We start from the raw sequence: 25,462 nt of genomic DNA, 5'->3' as shown, positions 1-25,462 counted from the left end.
CCCGTTAATTGGGAGATACAACAGGTGTGTTCCAGACCCGAACCTCCCTCTTTTTGGGCACACTGATCGCGCGCGCGCACACACACACACACACACACACACACACACACAACATTACTGTATACCCGGTATCTCTTGGCTCACGCCCGTCTCGCCGCCGGTCCCCGCGCGTCACGTGGCCCCGCAGCAGGCACGCGCCAGGGAGGTTTCAGAGCGGGGGAGGGGGAGGAAGAGAGAGAGCGAGCGACAGGAGGAGTGGGGGGGACTCAGGTAGGGCGGCCGGAGCGGAGTGGCTCGTCCTCAGTCACATCGGATCGGATTGCCGGAGTGAAAACTCCCGGCTCTTGAGGAGCCTGCCTTCCCCTTCCGCGCGCACCCCGCACCCCCTTCGTACGCAAGAGCCCGGAGGAGGAGGCGGACGACGTCGGCGCACGTGAGAGCGCGAGCGGCGATGGGCGGATGCAGCGCGAGTCTCGGAGCGCGGGATGCTCAGAGCTCCGGGCGCAGCGTGCGTGTGCAGCGGTAAGGAGGGGTGGGGGTGAGCGGGGTGTGTCTGCGGACCCGCAGGTGAGCCTCGCGCGTCGGACTGTCTGCCCCGTCCAGTGGCGCGTCCACGTCCACGTCCATGTGCAGCGGTCAGTCCGCGGGCGACGCGCGCGCTGCGATCGCGCATTTCGAGGCGCTCCTGCAGCTGCGCTTCTCCGCGATTTATTATAAGGCATAAACATCATACTTATGATGCGCTGGTGCCGGTGACACGAGCGCGGAGGACGCCGCGGCGCGAGGAACAAAGGATCGCGCGCGACGGTGGGATGATGGATGGGGATGGCATGGGTTTGGGGGGGGGTGCCTCGATTGGAAGGCGTTGAAGTGCGCGCGGCTGAGGACTGGGTTAACGACGTAAAATATTAATCATTAATGGGCCCCGCTCGGCACATCCGTGGCCGTATGGTATTCCACCGTATTTCACATGTGAAGAAGCGCGAGGCGGCTGTTGGACCGCGCGCGCGCCGTGGTGCGGGACAGCGGAGCGGGACACCGACCCGTGCAGACAGTAACAGTCAGTGTCCGCGCGCTCCAGGGCCCTGCATGACCCTGCCTGATGACGTGGATACTCTACATTGTAGCGCGTGTTTAAAATGTACACATTGTAACATTATAACGTCGGCGCGCGCGCGCACACACACACACACACACAATAATTCAGTTATTAGGGAACAGCCGTTGCTTTGGAATCGAGGCCGGGGTTCAAATCCCGCCTCCTGATCGAGGTAGAGTACGCGTACTTACATTTACATTTACCTTTCACATGTTCAAAAGTGTATCAGACACTTTTCTCCAAGACCAAGTGACGAACATCTCATAGAAAATACTATGTATCATGTGTTCTTTACATTAGGAGAAAAAGACACTTGGATACAGACACGTGATTCTTAATAAGTACAGTTACTCAGTTTCTTTCCACTGTGCACCGATGTTCTTACCCCGAATTGATACAGTAAATAATAATTTTTTTTATTGCGCAAACTCGTATTTTCAATCCGTCGTGGCGGATGAATGAAGAAATAACAAATAATACTTACATACATACAGCATTTTTGGAGCTTCCGCAGTGAGTGAGTGAGTAGTTTCCCTCCATTCACACTTAGCTGGGAAAGTAAAACACTGAATGTTCAGTATGGACACTGAAACTAAGTACCTGAGGATGTGCACAACAGAGACCAATATGAGACACTGCGCTCCTGGAAGAGACAGTCGAGTCTGTGCTGGACAGCACAGTGCCCGGATTTACTTGGCTTTCACACTGTTTCTGATTCGCCGAGGAAGCATGGACTTGTGGAAAGGGAACCCTGGGCCCCACACGAGCAGGGGTGTTTGGTAAAGTAGCAAAATCAGGCAACAGTGAACTGAATCTTACGGTCAGTCTAGAAGAGTAGAAATGGCCTCTTATTTTTTCAGTCCACTGCAGAGAGGGCACAGGCAGAGAGTCAGGAAATGTCCGGAGTATAACACAGCACACATCTCCGAGTTTTTGCGCCATAATTACTAAGTGATATAATCACACTTATGTCACACACTCAGGGTGGGCCATCGGAAAGTTTACACAACAGACTGGATCTTGATCCATAATTCTCGTATGAACTTGAAATGAGGAGGTCAGGAGCTGAAACCCCCGGTCAGGAGCGCACAGAGCTACCCTGAGAACTAAGATCCCCTCACAAGGATTCTGCTTTATGAGCTTTAGGGCTACAGTAGCACCTTGTAACTGGACTGATCTGGGAGGTAGGTACTTAATCTGCTTTTAATCATGGCACAAATACACAGCATGTTCCTCGTATCTCCCTCCTGATACAATTAAATGGGCAAAATGCAGAGGATGGAGAAGAAGCCTCCTGTTTGACACTCAATCATGCTGAAGTTTCATGGTCTCAGGCTGAAAAATCAATTCTCCCACTAACTGAAATACATTTTGTGTACTGCCGCAACACATGGCTGGAGTGGAGCTCGAAAAAAGAAGAGTAAAGTTGAAAGAGTAGAGAGATTGAACGGACCTTGTAGATGTAGTAGCTTGAGTAGAGGGCCTGACTTGGCTTTGGAGATGTACAGAGCGAAATAGACAGCTGGAGTAGCCCCTGGAGTTCTAAAGGCTTGAGTAGAGAGCTGGAGTTGGTGTCTGAGGAAAAATGTCATGGGTCAAGAGCTGGAGAAGACCATGGAGATGTAGAGACCTGAATAATGTGGCAGAAATAGACACTATAATAGAGAGCGAGCATGGGTCTTGGAGATGTAGACACTTGATCAGAGAGATGGAGTTCACCTCAGAGATGCTGAGGTATGAGTCGAGAGCTGGAGTCGTCCTTGGAGATGTTGAAGCTTGAGTAGACAGCTGAAGCAGATTGGGATAGTAGAAAACTGGGGGTGACCTTGGAGATGTACAGGCTGGAGTGAAGAGCTTGAACTGGCCTTAGAGATGTTGTCTCAGGATTAGCTCATTAGTTGTGGTTATGGTGTTTAGCTTTGGCTCATTCCGTGTCGTGCCGTGTCACAGGACCAGGCTGGCTTTGTCACCAGAAGCAGGACTGACATGGCCTTCAGTAACACCTGGTGAAGTGGTTCTACGGAGCTCCTTGTGACTCCCGGCAGGTCTGCACAGAGCAACATGTCCCTCAGGTGTTCTTCTGACGGCTTTGATGTTTATTGTGGTCTAGCATCTCAATGATCTAGGTGATCTCACAGATCCTCTTTCCTTCTTGGGTAGGGAAGAATTTTGAAAAACAAAGCCGTTTCCACTCAAATTCTTCAGGTCTTGTTCCTCAAGTCAGAATTACTTGACGCTGCAGCTCCTTCCAGCTTCTGGTCACCAGGTGGCCAACAACGGTGCTGTGCACACGGTCTCAACCAGGCGAGGAAGTTTGCGAGAAACCAGCGGGAGGTTCTTTCATGCGTGCTGTGAAGATCAACGGAGAGCGGGTGCAGTACTGCGGTGCTCCTTGGTCTTCAGGTTGAGCTGGATCAGGATGAGGCTGCTGGGGATGTATGGCCCTGGAGTGATCATTTCAGCTCGGGGCCATCAGAGGTGCAGGAGCAGGTAATATTCAGGAATTTTACAGTGACTGCGGAACCTCCAGGACCTCCAGTCCCATCTTAAAGTCTCTACCTTGTCTGGAGCTGGTCAGGGGCGCAGCTGCGCTTGTCAGGCTGTAGAGAAGCTGGAGTTTGGAGGAAAGTTCACGGCATCTCCACAACGCTTCTCTCTGAGTCTTTGTGTGGAAAGCACACCTTTCCGAAGAAGGACAACACGGTGCAAAACCCCGGCCAGATGTGCCCATTGCCGAGTCCCACTGCGGTGACGGCGGGTGTGTGAGGTCCGACCTGTGGCTCTGCCGCAGCATCGCGTGTCGTAGTCGGTCTGATTTATACTTCCCCTTTGGCAGAGTGTCGGCGAACCGTCAGTCGCGGTCGTGGACACGTGACCTAGAGCTCGACTGCAGCCGCAGTGGGACGGAGGACTCGACAGGGCTGCGCACCTGTCCGGTCGGCGCACAGCGTGCTGCAATGTGGGCGGGGCGACTGTCACCGCTCGCTCCCGTGTCCCACTAACCCAGAAGCGCAGGGCAGGTGTGGCTCATGAATGATGCGGAACGGTGCCGTGAGGGAGGACCAGCTCGCCGAAGGCCTGCGGTCGTGAGAACGCTCCGGGTCGCAGAGGCAGAGCCCTTCCGGCGGTTTCCATGGAGATTCAAGTGGTTCAACTGAGGCTGTGATGCCTGACGCCACTTGCTGCTGGCAGGATTGGGGGGCGGAGCCAGAAGGAAACAGGTAGGTGACTGGATCCTGTGGGAAAGCGAGCAGGTGTGAGGTGAGCGGTTCATCCTTTCCTTGGTCAATGTTTCGATGACGCCGGTCGATGACCGACCCTGCCTCTGGGTAAATATTTGCGCAGATCAGACGCAGCTCTTACCTCGCAAACCAGGTCCTTTCGGGCTCTGTTTGTCGGGGGTGAGGGCCCTTGCGCGGACGGTCGTGTGCAGCACCCGGTGCACGTGAACACTTGACTGGGTGTAGGCCGCAGCATCACGGGGCGGTCAAACCGTGAAACGGTCAAGTTCAGACATGACGGAAATGTTTGAACGACCAGACAGTGTCCGGACAACGGTCACAAGCATCCTTTCAGACGGTGCCAAGTGATCCATTGACCGCCTCATCGGTCTTCACCACAGTCATACCACGGTCGTGCTTTTTACACATGAATAAATTTGCATTGTTTAATGGAATCAAAATGAGCCAATTGCTGAGCAGTGTGAAAATTAATAGTTCTGTGTGACATTTACCCATCACGGGGAACCGCTGATGGATCGGAGCGTCTCACGCCGCTGCAAACCGGGAACGAAAAACGCATCGTGTTTTTTTAGCAATAATGCTGGGGAAATCCCTTGAGGCAAAAAAAGGAAAATTGTGACGGTCGTCTCTGTGACGGTCTGGTCAGCGCGCTACCGGACGACCCCAAACGCACGACGCGTGAGGGTTGCGAAGAAGCCGATTGAGCTCCGGTCTGAGAAGGTTGAGCTCGATGGGATGCAGCAAAACGCTGGAGGAAGCAGAAGGGCAATGGAAACGAACCCATTGTGATGTTCTGGCTGTGGAGCTGCACCTTCTGACCGTGAACCGCTCTTTGACTCTGGCCTTTTGCCCGCAGGTTATGCCACCCCACAGGCTGACTGGAACCCCGACCGTGAAAGGGAACGGCTGATCCCACCCCTTTCCCACCCCCACTGTTGTCACCGCGTGTTCCCATGGCGACCGGAGGCCATGCCACCGACACGGACGTGTTGATGAACCTGCATCAGGTAGGATCCACACTCCCCTCCTGGTCGTGGTGCCAGTGGTGACGGAGCCGTCTGTTCAAGGGCACGATGGGAAATGGCGTGAGGGGTAGCGGTGCGGTCCGCCGTGGAGACCAACACGGAACCCCTATTTTCATGTGCACAAACATGACAGATGACAGATGAACGCTCATTTCAGACCGATTGCACGGGAAGCGGCGCCGAAAGACGGTCCCGACGCATGAGCCAATCGGAGGGCTCGGCTGTCTCGTGGGATCGCTGCTCTCTGTCCATCTGTTACTGTGGTAAAAGACACAACTTCAGCAAACGGGGCTTTCAGATGTTAACCTTTGATCTTTATGTGCTAAGTGGCCCCATGATGAGTTTCAAAGCGCCACTTTCATGTGTTGCTCGTTTGCCGATAAGCGCCGTGTAACCGGTGCCAAATGACGACCGTTGTGGTGGCAGAGGGATGGTTGTGCGAGTCCCACGTGTCCCACGTGTCCTGCGTGTGCACGAGCAGGAAGCGCATGGGGAGGAGGCAGGGAGACCAAACCGTGTCCCGCTGGGAGGAGGCGGGATTTGGGGGGCGGAGCCAGGCGGAAACAAGCACGTCATTGGCTGCTGCACGTGGTCCGTCACTTCGGTAGTGTCCCTACGGGTCGTGCGGACGGATTCTGTTGAACCCAGGTTCAAATCCCTAATGAGCTGAGTCGAGGTATTTTCTCTGAACTGAGGCAGTAAAACGTACCGTGCTGTTTGTGCATCCAGATGTTCCCAGTCCGGTTTTGTGCGTCGCTCTCACGTCTCCGTAAATAAGTGACTCTCAGCTACTTTCGTTGGGTGTTTTTCCCAGCATGCCTTGTGTCCCGTTCATTCCTTTTCAGCATGCCTCGGTTTCAGGGAACCTGCCATTGTACTCCGAACCATCGATATCCATAAAGAGCCACGCAGACACACAGATGTACCGCGGTAAAAAGCTACATGGTTACAGGACACCAAGAGCCTCTCTCCTGTCGTCGCTACGGGTTCAAACTGCTGTCATTTCTCTGAATCTACAGAGCATCTCTGTTCCAGGGACCCTCCTTCCCGCCGCCCGCTTAGTGAACGAACGCGGATTGATCCGATCCGAAATGTGATCCTCGTCCCCTAGGCGCTGCGGTCGCCGCGCTCGACGAGCTCCACCTGCTCCATTAGGGCCCCGTATGCTGTGGTCCTGCTCAGGGCTCACAGGTCAGAGGTCAGAGGTCAGAGCGCCTCGATGTCACCGGCATTGAGAGGCAGCGCAAACCGAATGTGAATGTTTCAAGAAACTGGCACTCATGCACCTCGAACGCGTTTTATTAAAATGAGCGAAAACGTGGTATGGTACACTGGACCCCCCCACGAGTCCGGTCATGGCAGCAGAAGCTGTAGCCTTCGGGGCTCTTGTGTTGTCCTCCCCTGCGTTGTACTGTCTGCTTTACCGTAGTAAAGTGCTGCGGAGGAGGTCGGCAGGGGGCCCGGTGTGGGGAGCCGTCCGTGTTCCGCCATGACGATCACTCTGGCACTTCCTGTGTATAACAAGCTGTTTCCTGTTTAGCGACTCCTTTTTCCCAGCGGATGTCCCAGCACAGGGTCCACGGTCGGGGGACGGGGCTCGGGGGATGGGGTGGGGTGGGGTGGGGTGGGGCCGTTGCAGCGGCGCCACCTATCCCTTCCCGTGGGAAGTGCTCCGAGTTAACGCTACCCCTCCGACGTTACCGCAGAGGCTGCGACCCCCCGCTCTGCTCTCACCGGCATGTCGACGGCGCCCTGGGAGCGGAGAGCAGCTGTGAGCCGAGGCGGCGCTTGATCGCGGCCCCTGCCATTAGGGCTTGGGTTCCATTCCCCAGAGCGGCACGCAGACACCCAGCTGGACGCCCGGTCAGGTTTTGATGTGTTTTCAGGGCCTCGAGCTAGTTCCCTGCTCCCTGTGCGGGTCGGGACCCCACGCTCACCTCTCCCCGCTCACCTGCAAGCCTCACCCGTCCGGATCACCATCCTCACTGGCTCACTGAGTCACATATAACACACATTTTCAGAACCGCTTGTCCCATACAGGGTCACAGGGAACCGGAGCCTAACCCGGCAACACAGGGCGTAAGGCCGGAGGGGGAGGGGACACACCCAGGACGGGACGCCAGGCCGCCGCAAGGCACCCCAAGCAGGACTCGAACCCCAGACCCACCGGAGAGCAGGACTGCGGTCCAACCCACCGCGCCACCGCGCCACCGCGCCCCCCTCTCACATATAACATAAAGTGTGAAATATATAAGATTAATTTTTAATGACATTGTCTGTGATGACCATCATTGTTGTGACCAATATTGTTATTATTATTATTGTTGTTTTTGTTGATTTTTCAATGTGTTTTTCATTTTTAAATGCAAATTGTTCATAACAAAAAGCAATTTTATGCCATTGTTCACCTGTTGCTGTGGCAAAATATAAAAAAGAAGTGTTTCCAAATGTGTCGCTCTGACAAAGTGCAAGAACTGACATTTAAAATGGAACAGAAAGAGAGGAACAGGAACACACACACACACACACACACACACACACACACACACACACACACACACGCACACACACACACACACCATCTTGAGACACATGCTGTCCCCCGGAGGGGAAATGCTTCAACGTCAGGTCTGGACAGGGGTGTCGGGATCCTTGCTTGAGAGCAGGTCGCACATGTGTGCCTTTCAACGGTTCATGAGCGTTCGCCGCAGCGCAGCAAGTGCGTGTCCCTCCCGCGTGTGTGTGTGTCCCTCTTGAATGCACGGCTGTGAGGGGAGAGCGCCCCCTGCCGTCCGACCGTTCCGAACAAACGGCCCTTTTTGCCCTTTTGCCGGAGGACGCCTCCGGTCCCGTCCCCAAAGGGGTGCTGCGATCTCCCGGCATGCCCTGCTCTCCAACCTGCGTGGCGGTCACTCTGGGGGGGGTGCCCGAGGTCAGCTGGGGTCCAGAGGGTCAGGTGACATTTAGCACAGCCGGCTTCTGCTGCCAAACCGCCGTTGGCGTGCGTTCGCTTCAAAGCCCCGGGTTCGAGCAACGGGGCGCCCCGGTCACAGGCCCGCGGTGGGTGCGGCACCCCTCCTCGCAGGGGCCACGGGCCGGGTTCTAACGCTGCAGGCGTCAGGAAGGGCGGTTTGTGCGCAGTGCACTTAATCACTTCAAGTATTAAAAACATTTTTGTAGCAGTTTGTGTTCCGCTTAGTAATTATCTTTCAAATAATTTCCAGTTTTTTTGCAAAATATATTAAAAATAATAATAACACTGCGGTGCAGTCAGGACCACATGGTCTCTAACCAGACGTTCCAGGGCCGGTGCTGCACGTCCTCACCAGCAGGGGGCGTGCTGGTTAGAGCCGCCACCTCTGAACATGGAGGTTGCAGGTTCGAGTCCCAGCTCCTGCTCTAGAGCCCTTGACCAAGATACCTGAACTGAAAAAAATAAAAGTTAATGTGCTGCATAAATGGGTAAATTAGGGTAGTGATGTAAATGTGATGTAACGCACCCTTCGTGTTGTGCGTCGCTTCGCACGGATGAAGTAATGTAGTAAATGTAACGTAGATGTCCCTCAACCGCGGTACCGGAGCTGGGTTACCTTCCGGTCCCTCAGCTGTGCGAACATTCTCACTGTTCTCACTGACTCACACGCTGCCCCCCACCCCAGGCGCTGGCGGAGGAGGAGAAGTGCGCCCCCGATGGCCCGGAGGAGGAGGACTGGGAGAAAGCTCTTTCTGTGGAGAGGTTTGGTGACATCATGTGTGACCCGCCCCCCCCCGCCGGCGCTGACAAGATGGGCCGCAGCTACAGCGAGAAGGACTTCGAGTGTGAGTAGCGCCGCACGTGGTGCCAGCGGACGGGGTGCGCGTGCCTGCATGCCTGGATGGAGGCGGCCAGAGCCAGGCCCGAGCCCCCGACATCTTCCGTTCACGGTAAAGTGAACAGTGTGATGAGCTGGACCAGCCAGCTGTCTCGTGGACGTGGATTCTAATGTTTCGTAAGAGACGCGGCTGGAGGAAGCGGCTCTTTATGCGTCCTGTCGTCTGGCTCCTTATTGCTCTGAGTGGCTTCCCAGAAGGGAGGGATTCGAACCTGTGATGGATCGGTGGGAAGGGGCTGTGATGATGTGTGTTGTCTGCTCGCCTTCTGGTCCTGCAGGTGTAGAGAGATATTAAGGTGTTGTTCCTTCTGGACGTGTGTGTGTGTGTGTGTGTGTGTGTGGCTCTACAAACCGCTCGCTCACAGCACACGACCTCTTTTTGGGCTCTGATGGCACAGACACAGTCAGCGCTTTGCTCTTAAGCTCCGCTGCTGTGCCCACAGACCACCGACACACCTTCCTGCACACCCACCACCCGCTCTCCGCTCACCTGCCCCCCCCGACACGCCTCCGCAAGAGGCCCCTCAGCTCCGAGCGCCGCAGGAAGAGGAAGCGCAGGAAAAAGAAGACTTCGGTGCCCCCTTCTGAGGTCACGCCCACCATCCAGGAGGTGGATGAGGAGGAGGCGGAGTCTGACGCCGAGGGGCGGGGCCAAGGAGCCGCTCCCACCCAGCCGACATACGGCGGATTAGAGGTAGGTGGAGGGGGCACGTGAAAGGGGTCGCGGAGAGCAAAGACACCCACTGGGATTCACCCTTTTTGGAAGAAGTGTCGCTGCAGATTTCCTAGAGACACCAGACACTCAGAGACATCGATGGACAGACTGATTCTTTATTGATCTGTGACGTTTCCGCGAGGATCAATAAATGCATATCACTGAAGTGTCCGTTTGTCCGTCCGTCACGACCCATTTTGTGTTCAGTTTTATGAACAACAATATATTGTAACAAAACTACAATAACAGAAATACATTGAGACAAATAAGAACTGTCTTAATGTAGATTAATAAATACAGCAGAAAATTAAAAAATAATGATAACAATAACAATGCTTAATGTAATAAAGTGATAGCTCAACGAGTGCCAATACCTGTGTGTGTGTGTGTGTGTGTGTGTGTGTGTGTGAGGGCCGTCACTCATCGGTGTGTCACTGTTCCTGTTCCTGTGGGACTTTAACTTTAGTAGCTAACTGATGTGAAGGGACCACATGTATGAATATGAAATATTAGATTAGCGGTCGAGAAGGAGCTCGGGACCCGTTTCTGAGCGCTGCCGATGTGGACTGACTGTCCTTCACACCTGCGGGATGTGCGCTCTGAGGTGTGAGGAAGACGACAGCCGAATACGGGCTGTTGCCGGGGAGCCGCAGGTGGGCGGCGGCGGTGCGAGGAAGCGGTTAAAGTCCGACTTGGGGCACCGACTCGCCCACGAGGCACGTTAATTCGCGGCTTTAAAGGGGCTGCCGTGTGTCCGCGCACCTTAGCGACCACCTGGGGTAACGGGTTTTCCTCGGTGCAGTCCACACTCGGAGGGGAGGAGTCTGTGGCCCCGCCCCTTCCGCCCGCCACCTTCCATGTGGAGAGCGAGTGCCCGCCCGCTGCCGTGGAGGAGACGGCCGCCGGCGCAGATCCGGAGGAGGAGGACAAGGAGGACAAGGGGCCCTTGGAGCAGCAAGAGGAGGCCTTGAAGAGGTAGGAGGCTGGGACGGAGATGGGGACAGGGACAGCTTGGGGTCCTGGTGTACGTGCTTCTCGCTGGGGACGCAGGTGGGGACGCAGGTGGGGACACAGGGAGACCCTCAGTGTGTCCACTTCATTCAGGCTCTTTTAACGCAGTCAGGAGGATCGAAGCATCTTGGTACATTTGTCTAGGGAGCCCCCTGATGTCCACAGTGCTGTCCTCATCCCCTGAGAGCGTGCCCCGCGGTGCGTGTGCGTGCGTGCGTGTGTGTGTGTGTGTGTGTGCGTGTGCGTGTGTGTGTGGATGCATTCCTCGCTCTGTCGTCTCACCTGCTGCGCAAAACGAACCTATCGGTTAGTGGATGAATAATTTGCTGTAGCTTTGAATAACAATAGCGCTTTGGGGGGGGCGATGGAGCGATGTCCACACTTAGCCCCCCAAAGCATGGGAAACAACACAGATACACACACACACACACAGAGGTGAAGCCGCTCGCAAGGCACCACCTGTAAAGGTTCCCGAATGACTGTCCAGGTGTTTCTTTTGCTGCCTCCAGGTTCTCAGGCCGCCCCGCCCCCCCCGGCTCCACCCCCCGAGCCTGGTTCCGCAGGAGGCCCCTGCACCGGCTGGCGGGGGGACCCCAGAGGGCCAGCTACGACCTGCGGGAGCGCATCTGCATCGGCAGCATGACGTCGGCGCGCGCCGCCCTCTACCAGAAGGTGCCCACCGACGAGGCCGAGGCCCAGATGCTGGCCAGCGCCGACCTGGACGACATGAAGAGTAAGAGCCTGCTGTGTGTGTGTGTGTGTGTGTGTGTGTGTGTGTGCGCGACACGAGCGACGCTGCGAACGCCCCGCAACGGGAGACGCCTGCTGTGGACCGCGGGCGGTAATTACCAGAGGGGTGCCGGTCGATGGCGGAGCTCTTGTCCGGGGGCTCTTCCTGCTTTGACAGCAGCAGCATCGGATTTTTACGTGAGGCGTGAACATCGACGAGCTAAAAATGCTCGTACCGTGGTGTGGCGCCATTCCACCTCGGCGACTCTCATCCGTGTGCCCCCCACAGGCTCATTACACACAGAGGAGCGCGTTCCGTGATCCAGTTGCTTAGATGAATTCGATATGTTTCATATCGCAGCTGCACCCCATCTTGGGTGGGACGTATATTCTGCTTTGTCTCATATTAGTGTTGAAGATCACGTTGACATGCTGGGTGATCAAGGTGCCGGTTTCGTCACAGCAGGGAATGACAGAGTCAGCAGTGTGTGTGTGGTGGGGGGGGGGGGGGGGGGGCGCTGCGGAGGAGGGCCGGAGTGCGTTACCCTTGTGTCTCAGGCCATCCTTCAGTGCGCATTGTCCTGAAACCATGAGGGGCTCCTCCTACATCACAATATGCTGGGTCCACACATGGGGGGGCGTGGTTAAATCAAAGCTCCTCCCTGTTCTTCCTCCATCGATGTTCGTTTGGTGGACGAGGGGTCCATGAGCAGCATCACAGAAATAGCAGGGCGGATCGTTTGCGCGGTCAGTCCACACACCGACGAGGGCTGGAGGATGGAGGATCAGCGGCATCACGGCCAACCGTGGCTCCGCCGGTGGCTGGAGCTCGAAGATCTGCTCAGAACTGTTCCCCCAGCTGCCGCCTGAAAGCCAGCTGGACATCACAAGCCTGGAAAGTCCTTTCTGTCCACTTGGTCTTCTGGATCACCGTTCACATCTGAAGCACTTTGTGACCTGCCGCTTTGCTCATTTTCCATTGGCCGATACAGACACGGCCATGACGCGGAGAAGCACCTCCTGTCTCCTAGCTGTTGGGTTCAGCGTTCTGAAGAAGCCTTTCCCTCCACCATATGGCTGTTGGATTTCAGCTCCAGAGAGCGAGTCTCATTGGTCTTTTAGCTCTTAGCTTTGGGTCCCACAGGAACAGCACTGTCCATCTCTTGCCTGCTGGACTTGAGTCCCAAAGGAAGAGTTTTCTTGGTATTTTGACTCTTGGGTTCGGGTTCCAAGGACAGAGTTTTGTTGGTATTTTCAGTGTGGGGTTTAAGTTCCAAAGAAGTGTTACAGTTTATCATTTAACTGTTGGGTTTGGAGCAGGGGTGCGGTGGTGCAGTGGGTTGGACCGCAGTCCTGCTCTTCGGTGGGTCTGGGGTTCGAGTCCCGCTTGGGGTGCCTTGTGACGGACTGGCGTCCCGTCCTGGGTGTGTCCCCTCCCCCTCCGGCCTTACGCCCTGTGTTGCTGGGCCAGGCTCTGGCTACCTACAACCTTGTATAGGTCAAGTGGTTCAGACTGTGTGTGTGTGTTGGGTTTGGGTTCTAGAGGAAGAGTGTTTTTGGTTTCTTTTCTCTTCAGTCTGGGTTCCAGAAGAAAGGTGACCTGAGGACACGTCCGGAACCTGAGGCAGCAACACTTGTACCCTGCTGGTGGCCGATCCATCAGGATTGATTCCATACGCTGGTGCCAAGCCATTGATCTCTGCCTTTCGGGAGTTTTCTGAGAGCATGGGGGGGGTGGGGGTTCGGAGGTGCAGGGAAATGGGTTCTCTGCTGGTCATTTTTCATTTGCGGTGCTGGTGAGCAGGAGCACTTCATGGAGTTGTGACACCAGCTTATAAAGAGGTGGCCCAATCCCAGCAGAGCCAGCCAGCCAGCCGTTTGCCGAGCCACAGGAGGCGTGGGGGGTGATGACTATGGCGGAGGAACGGGAGCGAAGATTCCTCATCGATGGAGGGTCTCGAGGTGCTGGAGACACGCTCCCACTGGGGAGTTTCAGTGTGGAGGGCTTTGAAGACTTTGACGAGTTTGTGCTGGACTTTGAAGACTACGACCTCCTGGAATCCATCCGTTCCCAGCTGGCGGCCGGTCCTGAGCCGACCCGTAAGTTGGACTCCGACCCGCAGCACGGTCGCCGTATATGTGTTTGTGAAGAAGCCACAATGGAGCAAGTGCGGGGACTCTGTTCATATCTAAGTTGCTGTCGTAGAAAATGTTGTTCCCGATGGGATCGGTGGTTGTCATGGTCCGCGGGTCAGCGAAGCTCTGTTTCGATGTTCAAGGGCATTAGCTACATGTTAACCAGGTCTTGTTAACTAGGTTGCTCTGCTAGATCCAGATGAGACATGTCAGGGAAAAGCAGAGTGTCCCACCCATTATGGACAGGAGCACTGATGCCTATTGACTCTTAACACAACTTTCGAGTAGAGCTTCATTGACCCATTGGGGCCACGCAAGTTAATTAGCAGCAAGTCTGTCCTGAGAGCTGGTGCCACGCCGATCGAAACCTTTCGCAGCATCGCTCCAGCAACGATCCGGTGTCCCCAACTGGCCACGGGCTGTCCTGCCCCAGTCCTGCCCCAGTCCTGCCCCCGCTGTGCTCGATCGTGCGCAAGGACGTGCCATCGACGGATTTTGACGTGTTTATCTCCGTCATGGTTTCTTCCTGGCGTGACCCGTGTGGGTGAACCTGCCGTGGAGGGTCAGATGCACCGGGAGGCGCACGTCTCCATGTACGGTAGAGTCCTTTGGGGCTTTTGCGTTGCCTCTAACCCCAGCCCTCGATGCCCGTGGGGTCTTGCCCTCGACTCAAGGCTTCCTTCCGTGGGGGAGGTGTCAGGAAGCTTCTGTTGGTGCCGGGGGTCTTCTGGTTCTCGGGATGTCTTTCACACACGCAGCCGAGCCCTGTAGGCGCTTGACAGGTGAACTGTCTCCATGTGAACTGAACATTCTTTGAAATTCAGTCAAAAACATTATGGGAGATGTGTGCTGCAGATTTTTATTCACATAAAACAACTAAACGTACTGAAAAAAGCGGTCATGGTTCATACCATAAACATGTCCATCATGTGTCCATTAGGAAAACTCACAAAACAAATAATAATGATGATAATAATAATAATGCCGACAAGGAGGTGACTTTAACTAAGCCACGCCCCCTCTGCTGTTCTGGGTGCGTTTTGCTGCCAACTACTGGCAGGTTGAGAATGTGCAGGTATTGCCCCACATGACAGAATTTTATAAAAATAGTAAAGACGGTAAATTAAATAATAAATGAAAATGATGTGTAAAAAAATGTAGTATCTTTGAAAATGTCTAAGTCACACATTCACAAGATGGGGAGTCGGTCTGTAGCGAATCACGGCCGTTTCTGAAAGTGTCCCTTTGGCTGCTTCCTCTCAATTTCTGGAAAGGTCACCGGTTCGAGGACAACCCGGGGGTCCGACGTCACTTGGTGAAGAAGTCGTCACGCGGCCAGGTGGCCCGCAGCAGCAACAGCTCGCCCCCTCGTCTCCTGTCCACCCTGAGGAAGAGGAAGAAGGTGGACCGCAAGACCCACGAGGTTGGTGACGAAGAGTCGCACGGAACCCGGCACGCACGCTTTGGGGGTTTTTGTCTAAACTCCATGCGGGGGAAGCTCATGACTGGGGCTCGTTTGTTTCGCTTTACTGCTCATCGCATTAGAAATATCTATTCCTCTGTGTGCGCGCACACGCCTTCGGGCACAGGTGTTCGTCGAGCTCAACGAGCTGATCGTGGACAAGAACCAGGAGATGCGCTGGAAGGAGACGGCGCGCTGGATCAAGTTCGAGGAGGACGTGGAGGAGGACACGGAGCGCTGGGGCAAACCCCACGTGGCCTCGCTCACCTTCCGCAGCCTGCTGGAGCTGCGCAGGACCATCTCTCACGGTGAGGAACGCGAAGCTCGGGACACGGCTTCCGTGCGCACACCTGGTCCTGACTGCCCCGCCGCTGCCCAGGCGCAGTTCTCCTGGACCTGGACCAGACCGGCCTGCCGGGAATCGCCCACCTGGTGGTGGAGACCATGATCATCTCGGACCAGATCCGGGCCGAGGACAGGACCGGCGTGCTCCGAGCCCTTCTGCTCAAACACAGGTCGGTGCGCCTCCCCCGTGCGACCGCGGAACTGTGCGAGGGGGTGCGGTCATGTGGGCGACCGCACGTTATGTGACGTTATTTTATTTTCACAGTTTTTTTTTCCAGGTTCTCATGAAATATTCTTCTGGTGTGTGTGCGTTGTGAGTCGTGGGCTCGCAAATGGATTGAAATACTGAAGGAGTTTCTTTGGCTTTTTTTGGACTCCGTGGTTTCAGCCAGCGTCCGACAGCCAGGGAGGAAAAGGAGCCGACAGAAAACAACGCTTCCTTATCCCCATTTACAAACAAATATTTTCATTTATTCTGTGTTCAGAGATGTATTCTTGAAAATCTGTTTCAATATTTAAATGAAAGTCAGTTGGATTTCATTGATTAACCAGCCGTTCTTCTCAGTTTTTTTAAGTTCTCCAAAATATATTAGATATATTATAAACATCACACTGCGATGCGCTGGACCGTCGGCTCATTCCAGTACGTGGTCGCGTGCGAAGGGACCGTACGGACCGCGTTGAGTAGAGTGCGGTAGAGCGCCACCCCGAGGAGGAACCGCAGAGCCTCGGGCGTCTCGTCCACACTGCGTTCTGCTCCTGGTACCGACTTTATTACTCACTGTAGCTTTAATAAGATCACGCTGTACAGGAAACACTCTCCTTTCACACACTATTTAATGCAATTACACACCCACACACACACACACACACACACACAATGTGTGCAGCCACTTGTCCCAAACAGGGTCGTGGTAAACCAGTGTAAGGGTCATGGGTAAATCGGTGTAAGTAGCTTACTGTACAAACCTAACATTTTAAGTGACCTTGGAGAAAAGACCAGATCAATACACACACACACACACACACACACACACACACACCATCTGAACCACTTGTCCCATATGGGGTTGCGGGGAGCCAGAGCCTAACCCGACAACACAGGCCACAAGGCCGGAGGGGGAGGGGACACACCCAGGATGGGACGCCAGTCCATCGCAAGGCACCCCAAGCGGGAGTCGAACCCCAGACCCACCGGAGAGCAGGACCCGGTCCAACCCGCTGTGCCACCGCACCCCCCGTTATCTATTTGTACAGCGGGGTAATTTTTACTGTGCCACTTCAGGGTTAGTACCTGCATCAAGGGCCCTTCTTGCAGAAGTGACACTGATGAAAAACAAAGGCAGCGGCCCCAGCTGCCCCATGATTACATTTATTTAGCAGACGCTTCTCTCTGAAGCGACCTCCAATGGGTTCGTAGCGTTTAGAGCACCATGCCAGCTTACTATTGGAAGGACCCCGGTTCGAATTCCTGCTCCTGTTGTAGTACCTTGATCAAGACGCTTACCTTGAATATATGCAGTAAAATTAACCAGCAACATAAATGTATAAATCAGTGTAATTAGCCTAGTGTCCAAACCTCAAATTGTAAAACGCCCTGCAGAAAAGTAACCCATAAATTATTATTCATTTTTCAGACGCTTTTCTCCAAAGCAACTTCCAATGAATGACGTGTTACCAGCCCACACACCTTATTCACCACAGTGACTTACACTGCTAGATACACTACTTACAATGGGTCACTCATCCATACATCAGTGGGACACACACACACTCTCTCTCTCTCTGTCACTCACACACTAGGGGGGACCTGAACAGCATGTCTTTGGACTGTGGGAGGAAACCAGAGCACCCACAAGAAACCAATGCAAACTCCACACAGACAGAGCAGGGACTGAACCCATCTCCTCTCACACCACCCAAGCGCTGTAAGACAGCAGCGCTACTCGCTGTGCCACCCAGTGACTCAGTCCGGTGAAGTAGCTCAGGTTCTGGTGTATGGAAGTAATGTGAGTTTGGCTCAGGCGCAGGAAGTGACCGCGACTGGAACGTGTTTGTCCTCCAGCCACCCCAATGATGAGAAGGAGGGCTTCTTCCCTCGCAACCACTCGGTGCACAGCCTGGGCAGCTTCCACCGCAACCACAACCACGTGGCCGACACGAACGTGCCTCTGGTCGGCGAGGAGCACGCGGACGCCTGCGGCACCAAGGCCCCGGAGCAGGACAAAGAGGTGTTTGTGAGCTTGTTTGTGAGTTGCCTGCCATCTGCACCAACCCTGTGTGTGTGTGTGTGTGTGTGTGTTGGACACAGGTACAATGAAGAAAAAAATTGTGTCCGATTGTTATTATTGCTTTTCCCTGTGAGATACATTAAATCGAAAGCTAATTTATAAGGCCTGAAAATAAAAACAACCATAAACGTGTCCGTCGATAAGCAACGCTCAGCAACTGCAGACACGAGCGAGTTGGACGGAGGGCTCCCCCCCTCCCCCTCTCACATCCCCGTTCCATTTGGGTGCTCTTTACTGCCATCTGTTGGCTCGGAGGGGAATCGCAGGTCCCTTTTGCTCTGTTACAAACAGAATCCTAGTAAAAATATGGTGTAAAATACGGTGTACAATCGTCTGTATCGTCCAAAGCTCATAAGTTGACCGTTTGCAGCACAAGGCTCCAGCGTACAACTAGTGTCTGTTAGAACCGGCTCAAGCGGCCGAGCTTCCTGACGCTTGACGTGATCGGACGTGCGCGGTAACGCACTGTCGGTCCTGATGCTGAGCCCTCATGCTCTCGTCGGGTTCCTGGAGAGTTCCTACAGAGAGAGACACGATATTGCGAGGGTTGAGAGCGGTCGCGGGTTCAAACTAATGTCCCACCGCTCTCTGTTTCCTGCACTCAAAAGAAATCGATGCACCCCTTCCCCCCCGAAGGGCATCACGTGACCCGGGGCATGAAGCTGCTGGCGAAGATCCCGAAGGAGGCCGAGGCTGCTGTGGTCCTTGTGGGTGAGAGGAAAACGGACCGTCGAACCCTTACGGTGCACCGCTGCTCCGGGGAGGTACAGCTCATCCTCGCATGACCGCGCTAACGGGGCAGGGGGCTGCGGTCATGCAACTGACCGCTCGGTGCGATGTTTCGTACGCCCGATTGCTTTCAAATCACTTTGACACGATAGTAGTCGTGTTCATGTTTTATTTCAGCAAACCGCAGAATATGACAAAATAAGACCCCGAACGGTCATTTGTGTGGGTGGCTGCTTGCGGCCCAGAGGCGACTGCAGGGCACGACCAAGGCGAAAGACAGTAGGACTTTAACTGCGAAAACACTTCTTCTCCGGTCCACGCCCTCCGCCTGCTCTTCCCCAGAGCGCGGCTCCCAAATCCTCGGCCGGCTGCCTTCGTTCCTTCATTCCCACCTCACGGGTCTGGATTGCGAGCAGCCGGCCGACATTATGCGCTTAGGGAGGGGGCGTGGCCTCCAGAGCTCCCGCCTCCTGCCCTGGGTTACTCCGCCCACCAGCTCACATGCCCTACTGTACCGCATGGTAATGGTAATGATAACGTGGTGCAGGGTGGCGCAGCGTCTATGACATCCTCACCAAATCTGAATTTATAATAAAGCACTTTTTATGATGTCAGTGAAAAAACTTGATTTTTTCAAAACACTTTTCACTTTTTTGGAAGTCTGGGAAAGCGTGTTAGAAAAGTAATGCTCTGTTGCGGCGGACTGTCCGGTCACTCCGCTAAGCGGCCACCCGAGGTGCGGTCACGTGAGGGCAGGCTGTACTTCCTGTGGCCGAGAACGAGGCCGGAGGGGCAGAGCGTGGTCGGTGCGGGAGGGTGACCCTGCGACCCCCTGTGACCCCTCTTGCTCAGGGTGCATGGAGAGCCTGGAGCAGCCGGCCATGGCCTTCGTGAGACTGGGCGAGGCGGCGCTGCTCGAGTCCGTCCTGGAGGTGCCCGTACCCGTGCGCTTCCTCTTCCTGCTGCTGGGCCCGTCCCAGTGCAACCTGGACTACCACGAGATCGGGCGCTCCTTCTCCACCCTCATGTGTGACAAGGTGTCGCTCCTTTGACTCGTTGTCCATATCGCCCCCACAAGCCTCGCCTGTGGGCTCTGCGACTGACAGAATGTTCTAGAAAACAGGGCCCGAACGTTAACGTCAACGCCTCCTGGCTAACGGCTCTTTCCGAAACGACTGCAGAACTTCCACGAGGTGGCCTACTTCGCCGACGACCGCCAGGACCTCCTGAACGGCATCAACGAGTTCCTGGATTGCAGCATCGTTCTGCCGCCGTCGGACGTCGAGGGCAAAGACCTGCTGAAGAGCGTCGCCTCCTTCCAGAAGCAGATGTTGCGCAAGAGGAAGGAGCGCGAGAGGAGGAGCGTGATGAGCGCGGCGGGGTCCGACACCGAGGCCCGGGGTGAGCGCCCTCCCCTCCCCTCCCCCCGCAGAGGCCCCCGGACGCGTGGCGGTGACCGTGACCGTGTGCCGTCTCCTTGCAGAGGCGAGCCCGGATGAGCAAGAGGACGAGGAGCAGGAGGTGGACCCGCTGAAGCGCTCGGGCTTCCCGTTCGGGGGCCTCCTCCACGACATCCGGCGGCGGTACCCCCGTTACGCCAGCGACATCCGGGACGCCATGGACTCGCAGTGCGTCGCCGCCGTCATCTTCATCTACTTCGCCGCTCTGTCGCCCACCATCACCTTCGGGGGGTTACTAGGTGAGTGAGGGGGCGGGGCCAGCAAGTCAAAGGAGCCCAAGGTGGCGCCTCTCCGTATCGGAAAACGACCGATCCTCACACGTCGCCCTCTGGGGTGCAGGCGAGAAGACGGAGGGCATGATGGGAGTGTCAGAGCTCATCGTGTCCACGGCCACCCTGGGGGTCATCTTCACCCTGCTGGCCGGACAGCCTCTGCTCATCGTTGGCTTCTCCGGGCCCCTGCTGTTGTTCGAGGAGGCGTTCTATAAGGTTTGAGCGTGCCAAGGTCGGAGCGCGCGCACGCGCGCACGCACACACGCACACGGAGGTCGTGTTCACCATCGCGCTGCGGGTGGGAATTTGAGCAAACAGATCAGTGAAGGAAATGCAATTAAAAGCAAATAAAGTGTAAAGTGTTTGTATCTTCAAAAATTCTTCAAGCTCGTGTATTTTCGAGGAGCCCGTGTACCCGCTGCGAGGTTCCTCGGCATATGTGACGCTGACGCTCCTCAGCGCCTCGCCTCCGGCTCCCGGCCCCACCATGTCGCGTCTCGTCTTCCAGTTCTGCCAGGCCCAGGGCTTCGAGTACCTGACGGGCCGCATCTGGATCGGATTCTGGCTCATCGTCATCGTCCTGGTGATCGTGGCGGCGGAGGGCAGCTTCATGGTTCGTTACATCTCTCCATTCACGCAAGAGATCTTCGCCTTCCTCATCTCCCTCATCTTCATCTGCGAGACCTTCTCCAAGATCATCAAGGTAGGCTTCTGCCGTCGCTATTCGGGGCCCGGCGAGCACCGGTTAACGGGCGACGAGCGCACTTCGTCGGTCGGTGTCATCGTTCCCTTTCGCCTGGTGACCTCAGGTGTTCCAGGAGCACCCGCTGCTGAGGGCGTACCCCCCTCCCGGCCCCCCGTCCGCCCTGGCCTTCTCGAACCTCTCGCAGGCGGACGCCCATCCCGAGGGCCCCCTGCACATGCAGCCCAACACAGCCCTCCTGTCCCTGGTGCTCATGCTGGGCACCTTCTTCGTGGCCTACTTCCTGAGGAAATTCCGGAACAGCCGCTTCCTGGGAGGGAAGGTGGGATCTGCCATCCTCTCGACGTCCGCGTCGTTTCGAGGTCCCGGCCGTCGTTTAACTGCTCTCCTCTGCAGGCCAGACGCATCATCGGTGACTTCGGGATCCCCATCTCCATCTTGGTCTCCGTCTTCGTGGACATCTTCACCCCGGAAACGTACACCCAGGTGGCCGCGCGCCGCGAGCCGCACAGCAGCGGGCCCCGGGTGGGGCCAGTGCGTCGGGTCACCCGCTCAGCATTGACCCGGCGCCTCTGTGCTCTTCCTGTGCTCGCAGAAGCTGAACGTGCCGTCCGGTTTCTCGGTGACGTCCCCCGACAAGCGCGGCTGGTTCATCAGCCCTTTCGGTGACAAGCAGCCTTTCCCTGTTTGGATGATGGTGGCTGCCGCTGTGCCGGCCCTGCTGGTCTTCATCCTCATCTTTATGGAGACCCAGATCACCTCGTGAGTGCGTGTGTGTGTGTGTGTGTGTGTGTGTGTGTGTGTACAAAGTCGTCCTTTGTATTAGAGTAAAACCCACCCCCTTCCCTGCACCTCCTTCGGCCGTTGTCTCCCATCTTCTCGTTCCTCCTCGCAGGCTCATCGTGAGTAAGAAGGAGCGGCGCCTGGTGAAGGGCTCCGGGTTCCACCTGGACCTGCTGCTCATCGTCCTTCTGGGGGCGCTCTGCCCCCTGTTCGGCCTGCCCTGGCTGACGGCCGCCACCGTGCGCTCTGTGACGCACGTCAACGCGCTGACCGTCATGAACAAGGCCACCGCCCCCGGGGAGAAGCCCATGATCCAGGAGGTCAAGGAGCAGAGGGTCACTGGCACAGCGGTCGCCCTGCTCGTGGGTAGGCTCCGCCCCTCTGCTGTAGCCCCTCTCCAAGTGACACGCCTCCGTGAACGGTTGCACGAAGGTGCCTTCGAAGCCTCCGGTGACCTCGGATGACCTTTGCTCCTGTCTGCCGTGTTGCAGGGATGTCCATCGTGATGAAGGACGTGCTCCGGCACATTCCGCTGGCTGTGCTCTTCGGGATCTTCCTGTACATGGGCGTCACCTCTCTCACCGGCATCCAGCTGTATGAGCGCATCATGCTGATGGTGACGCCCGCCAAGCACCACCCAGACCACATCTACGTGACCAAGGTGCGGGAGCCTGAAAGGCTCTTTCATACTGGTGAACTTTTACCGCGGTACAGGAGGTGCGTAGAGCGTTTCTAGCAACGTGCACCCTGTCCACTGGGCTCCAAGTTAAGAAACGGGATCGCCTTGCACACTGCTGTACACAGCCGTGGCCACTAGGTGGCGCCCGGTGCACTTTCTCATAGAAGCTGCGCGGCGCAATGAACCGTGTGTCGCTGCTGGTGTCGCTATGTCTGTGTCAATGTGTGCTGTGGTCCTCAGGTGAAGACGTGGCGCATGAACATGTTCACGGTCATCCAGCTGTTGTGCATCGCACTGCTCTGGGTGGTCAAGTCAACCGTGGCCTCCCTGGCTTTCCCGTTCGTACTGATCATGACCGTACCCCTGCGTCGCTTGGTCCTCACGCGGATTTTTGAAGAGAGAGAGCTGAAAGCGGTGGGTGCGGTCGTGGAAACCGTGGAAACGCTGCTTCCCTCTGATGCTTTGCATCTCATTTCTCATATTAAGTTTCAGTGATGAAGCACAAAGAAAACGTGGAGACCTCACCGTACACCCTTTTACACTGATGCGATGCAACGAGAAGGTACATCTTGGAGTAAAGTAATGATTTTTCATCCCCAGCTGGACTCCGATGAAGAGTCGCCCAACTTTGATGAAGGCGGTCGGGACGAATACAACGAACTGCACATGAACGTGTAGAAGTTACGGGTAACTCTCCCCTTTCATAGACCGAGTCGTTCGGCAACCTTCGCCGATCGGAGCAACACCGTCCAATCAGAATAAATGACCTCGGGGCACTTGGCCAATCAGAGCAAGTTAATGTGTAACACTGGCCGGTCATAGCGAGCTACATTATAACTCTGACCTTTCACATGGAGTTATTTAGCAACCCTGACTAATCAGAGCAAGCAACTCTGCAACACTGACCAATAAGAGCACGTTTCCATAAAACCGACCAATCAGAGCAAGCCGCGCTGAAAAAACTGACCAATCGCAGTGACGAGTAGCAGGTTCCTCTCGGTCAGCAGCCCCTGTTTGGAGCTCATCTGGACTCCATTGAGTGTTCCACCGAGTGAGTGTTAGGCTGCGTTTGTGTGTCAGTGTGGTGCAGAGAAACTGATCCTGCGGAGAAGCGAGTCCCCTGAGAGCCCCTGTGTGTTCGAAGGCCCCAAATATTTGTTCTTCTTCTGTTGTCGTCGAGTCGCCAACAGTTTCCTTGGAGGTCACGCACGCACGCACGCACGCACTCACGCACACTCACGCACACTCACGCACGCACACACCGTGCCCGCGAACCTCCGGCGACCGGGCAGCGTAGGCTGCGTGCGAGCGATGTGTCCCCTGTGGTTCCCGTAGCGAGCAGGGTGTTGGGGCGAGACCCCCTGGGCCCTCGCAGTAACACTGCCCCCAGCGAAGCACTGAACACCTGCATGTTTTACAGGGACGTATTTTTATAAGACAGATTTTACAATGTACAGACTGTAATTACAGATGAAATATATGCAGTTTTGGATGTAGATGTACATTAAAGAGATGTGTGGAGGATTTCATCGGGACTCGTTTCGTTGATTTCACACGCACACCTTTTCCGCCAGAGCCTAAGGCGCGGCATTCGTGAATAAAACGTGTGCAAAATGCAGCGAGAGCGCCAAATATGCGCTGAATAATTTTTATATACATACTTTATTACACACCGCATGTTTCATGTGGCTAAAGGAGAGCAGTCGTGGTTTTTGGGCAGGGGGGTCATTATTTATTATTTCTCTGACTCTTTTCTCCAAGGTGACTTGCAGTGTGAGGTTTGCACGCTGAGCTGTTCACACTGATTTACCCATTTATACAGAAGGGTCATTTTTACTCTGTCGCTTGAGGGTTAGAACCGTGATCTTGGGCACCGCAGCAGGATGTGGGATCAGAACCTATCCTTCGTGTAGAAGGTGCCCGTTCTGACCAGTGAGCCACCTGCTGGCTAAACACCTCTTTGAATGTGTCTGTTAAACGACGGTCCGCGTTGCCTGCGTCCCGATTTACTACAAGCGGCGCTGTGGTTTTACTAAATGTGAATAACTGTGACGGCCACAAAGGTGGTGAAATACACCAGCGTGATCATTCGTGTCCGTTTGCCCGTTTTAGTCTCGACGATAAATAACGTCGCGTCACAGGACCGGTTCAGCCTGCGGAGTAGGTTCCGGTCATCCCGAGCGTCGCCGCCGCGGCTCCGGCAGCTGGACGCTGAGCTCTGGGATCCGCGCCAATGGCATCGGCGAACTCCTCGCCGGTGCCAGATGCCTTCACAGGGGCGCAGCGCCTCCGAGAGGAGAGCGGGGCGGTGGGTCACCGAGGACGGGGAGCTCATAAAGAGCCATGATCTCTGTAGGGCCGACGCGTCGTTTAAAGCCCTTCGCACAAGAACCTTCGGCTGCGCAGTGACACCTGCAGCCTGTTCATCGAAGGCCTGCACCCAGCGCATGGTGGCACAGTAAAATCACAGTAACACGTTCTAAATGGGTAAATGACAATACGTTATTGCTCCCCGTGCGGAAATTCACTCGGGCGGCCGCTGCATCAAGCGCATGTCTTGAGGCTGTGGGAGGAAACCAGAGCACCCAGCGGAAAAGCCAGCAAACACAGAACATGCAGACTGCGCACGAGCAGAGCAGGGATCGAACCTGTGTCCACCCGGCACTGTAAATGACTGTAAGGAGCTCAGTGTAACTTACCTTGGAGATAAGTAACGGCCCACATTATTATTATTATTATTATTATTATTATTATTATTAATAGTAAGAAATGTCCCCCATCTCCTTGCTCCTCCACAATGTCTGGAGAACAAAAGGAGTCGTTCAAACGCTCAGCGCACGCCCGCGCTGCCCAGGGGCTCTGGCATGTGTGCACCGCCAGCAGGTCACTCTGGTTGCCATGGCAGCAGA

At 55.4% G+C, this 25,462-nt stretch overlaps 1 protein-coding gene across 3 annotated transcripts; it reads left to right on the top strand.

Annotated features, from left to right (window-relative positions):
• The first annotated feature begins 199 nt into the window (after nucleotides 1-199).
• LOC108928770 (anion exchange protein 3-like) lies at nucleotides 200-25,266 on the top strand. Of its 3 annotated transcripts, none has more exons than XM_029256714.1 (23): nucleotides 200-522; nucleotides 5,198-5,348; nucleotides 9,026-9,185; nucleotides 9,682-9,932; nucleotides 10,756-10,928; nucleotides 11,474-11,697; nucleotides 15,104-15,252; nucleotides 15,419-15,599; nucleotides 15,671-15,806; nucleotides 17,702-17,885; nucleotides 18,536-18,638; nucleotides 19,509-19,693; nucleotides 19,838-20,057; nucleotides 20,140-20,355; nucleotides 20,456-20,604; nucleotides 20,897-21,091; nucleotides 21,198-21,413; nucleotides 21,488-21,577; nucleotides 21,687-21,853; nucleotides 21,987-22,240; nucleotides 22,366-22,535; nucleotides 22,794-22,967; nucleotides 23,154-25,266. In XM_029256714.1, exons 2-23 carry the CDS (start codon nucleotides 5,295-5,297, stop codon nucleotides 23,229-23,231), a joined length of 3,729 nt encoding a protein of 1,242 aa, XP_029112547.1. In that variant the 5' UTR covers nucleotides 200-522; nucleotides 5,198-5,294; the 3' UTR covers nucleotides 23,232-25,266. The 3 variants fall into 3 exon arrangements, with proteins under 3 accessions (XP_029112547.1, XP_029112548.1, XP_029112549.1); XM_029256715.1 differs by lacking the exon at nucleotides 200-522 and adding an exon at nucleotides 3,436-4,320; XM_029256716.1 differs by lacking the exon at nucleotides 200-522 and having other exon boundaries at nucleotides 4,332-5,348; nucleotides 17,702-17,867.
• The last annotated feature ends 196 nt before the right edge of the window (nucleotides 25,267-25,462 follow it).

This window comes from Scleropages formosus, chromosome 12 (genome assembly GCF_900964775.1).
Source record: "Scleropages formosus chromosome 12, fSclFor1.1, whole genome shotgun sequence".
NCBI classification, from domain to species: domain Eukaryota; kingdom Metazoa; phylum Chordata; class Actinopteri; order Osteoglossiformes; family Osteoglossidae; genus Scleropages; species Scleropages formosus.
The sequence above is the reverse complement of the archived record's forward strand: the minus strand, read 5'-3'. Positions and strand labels throughout refer to the sequence as shown.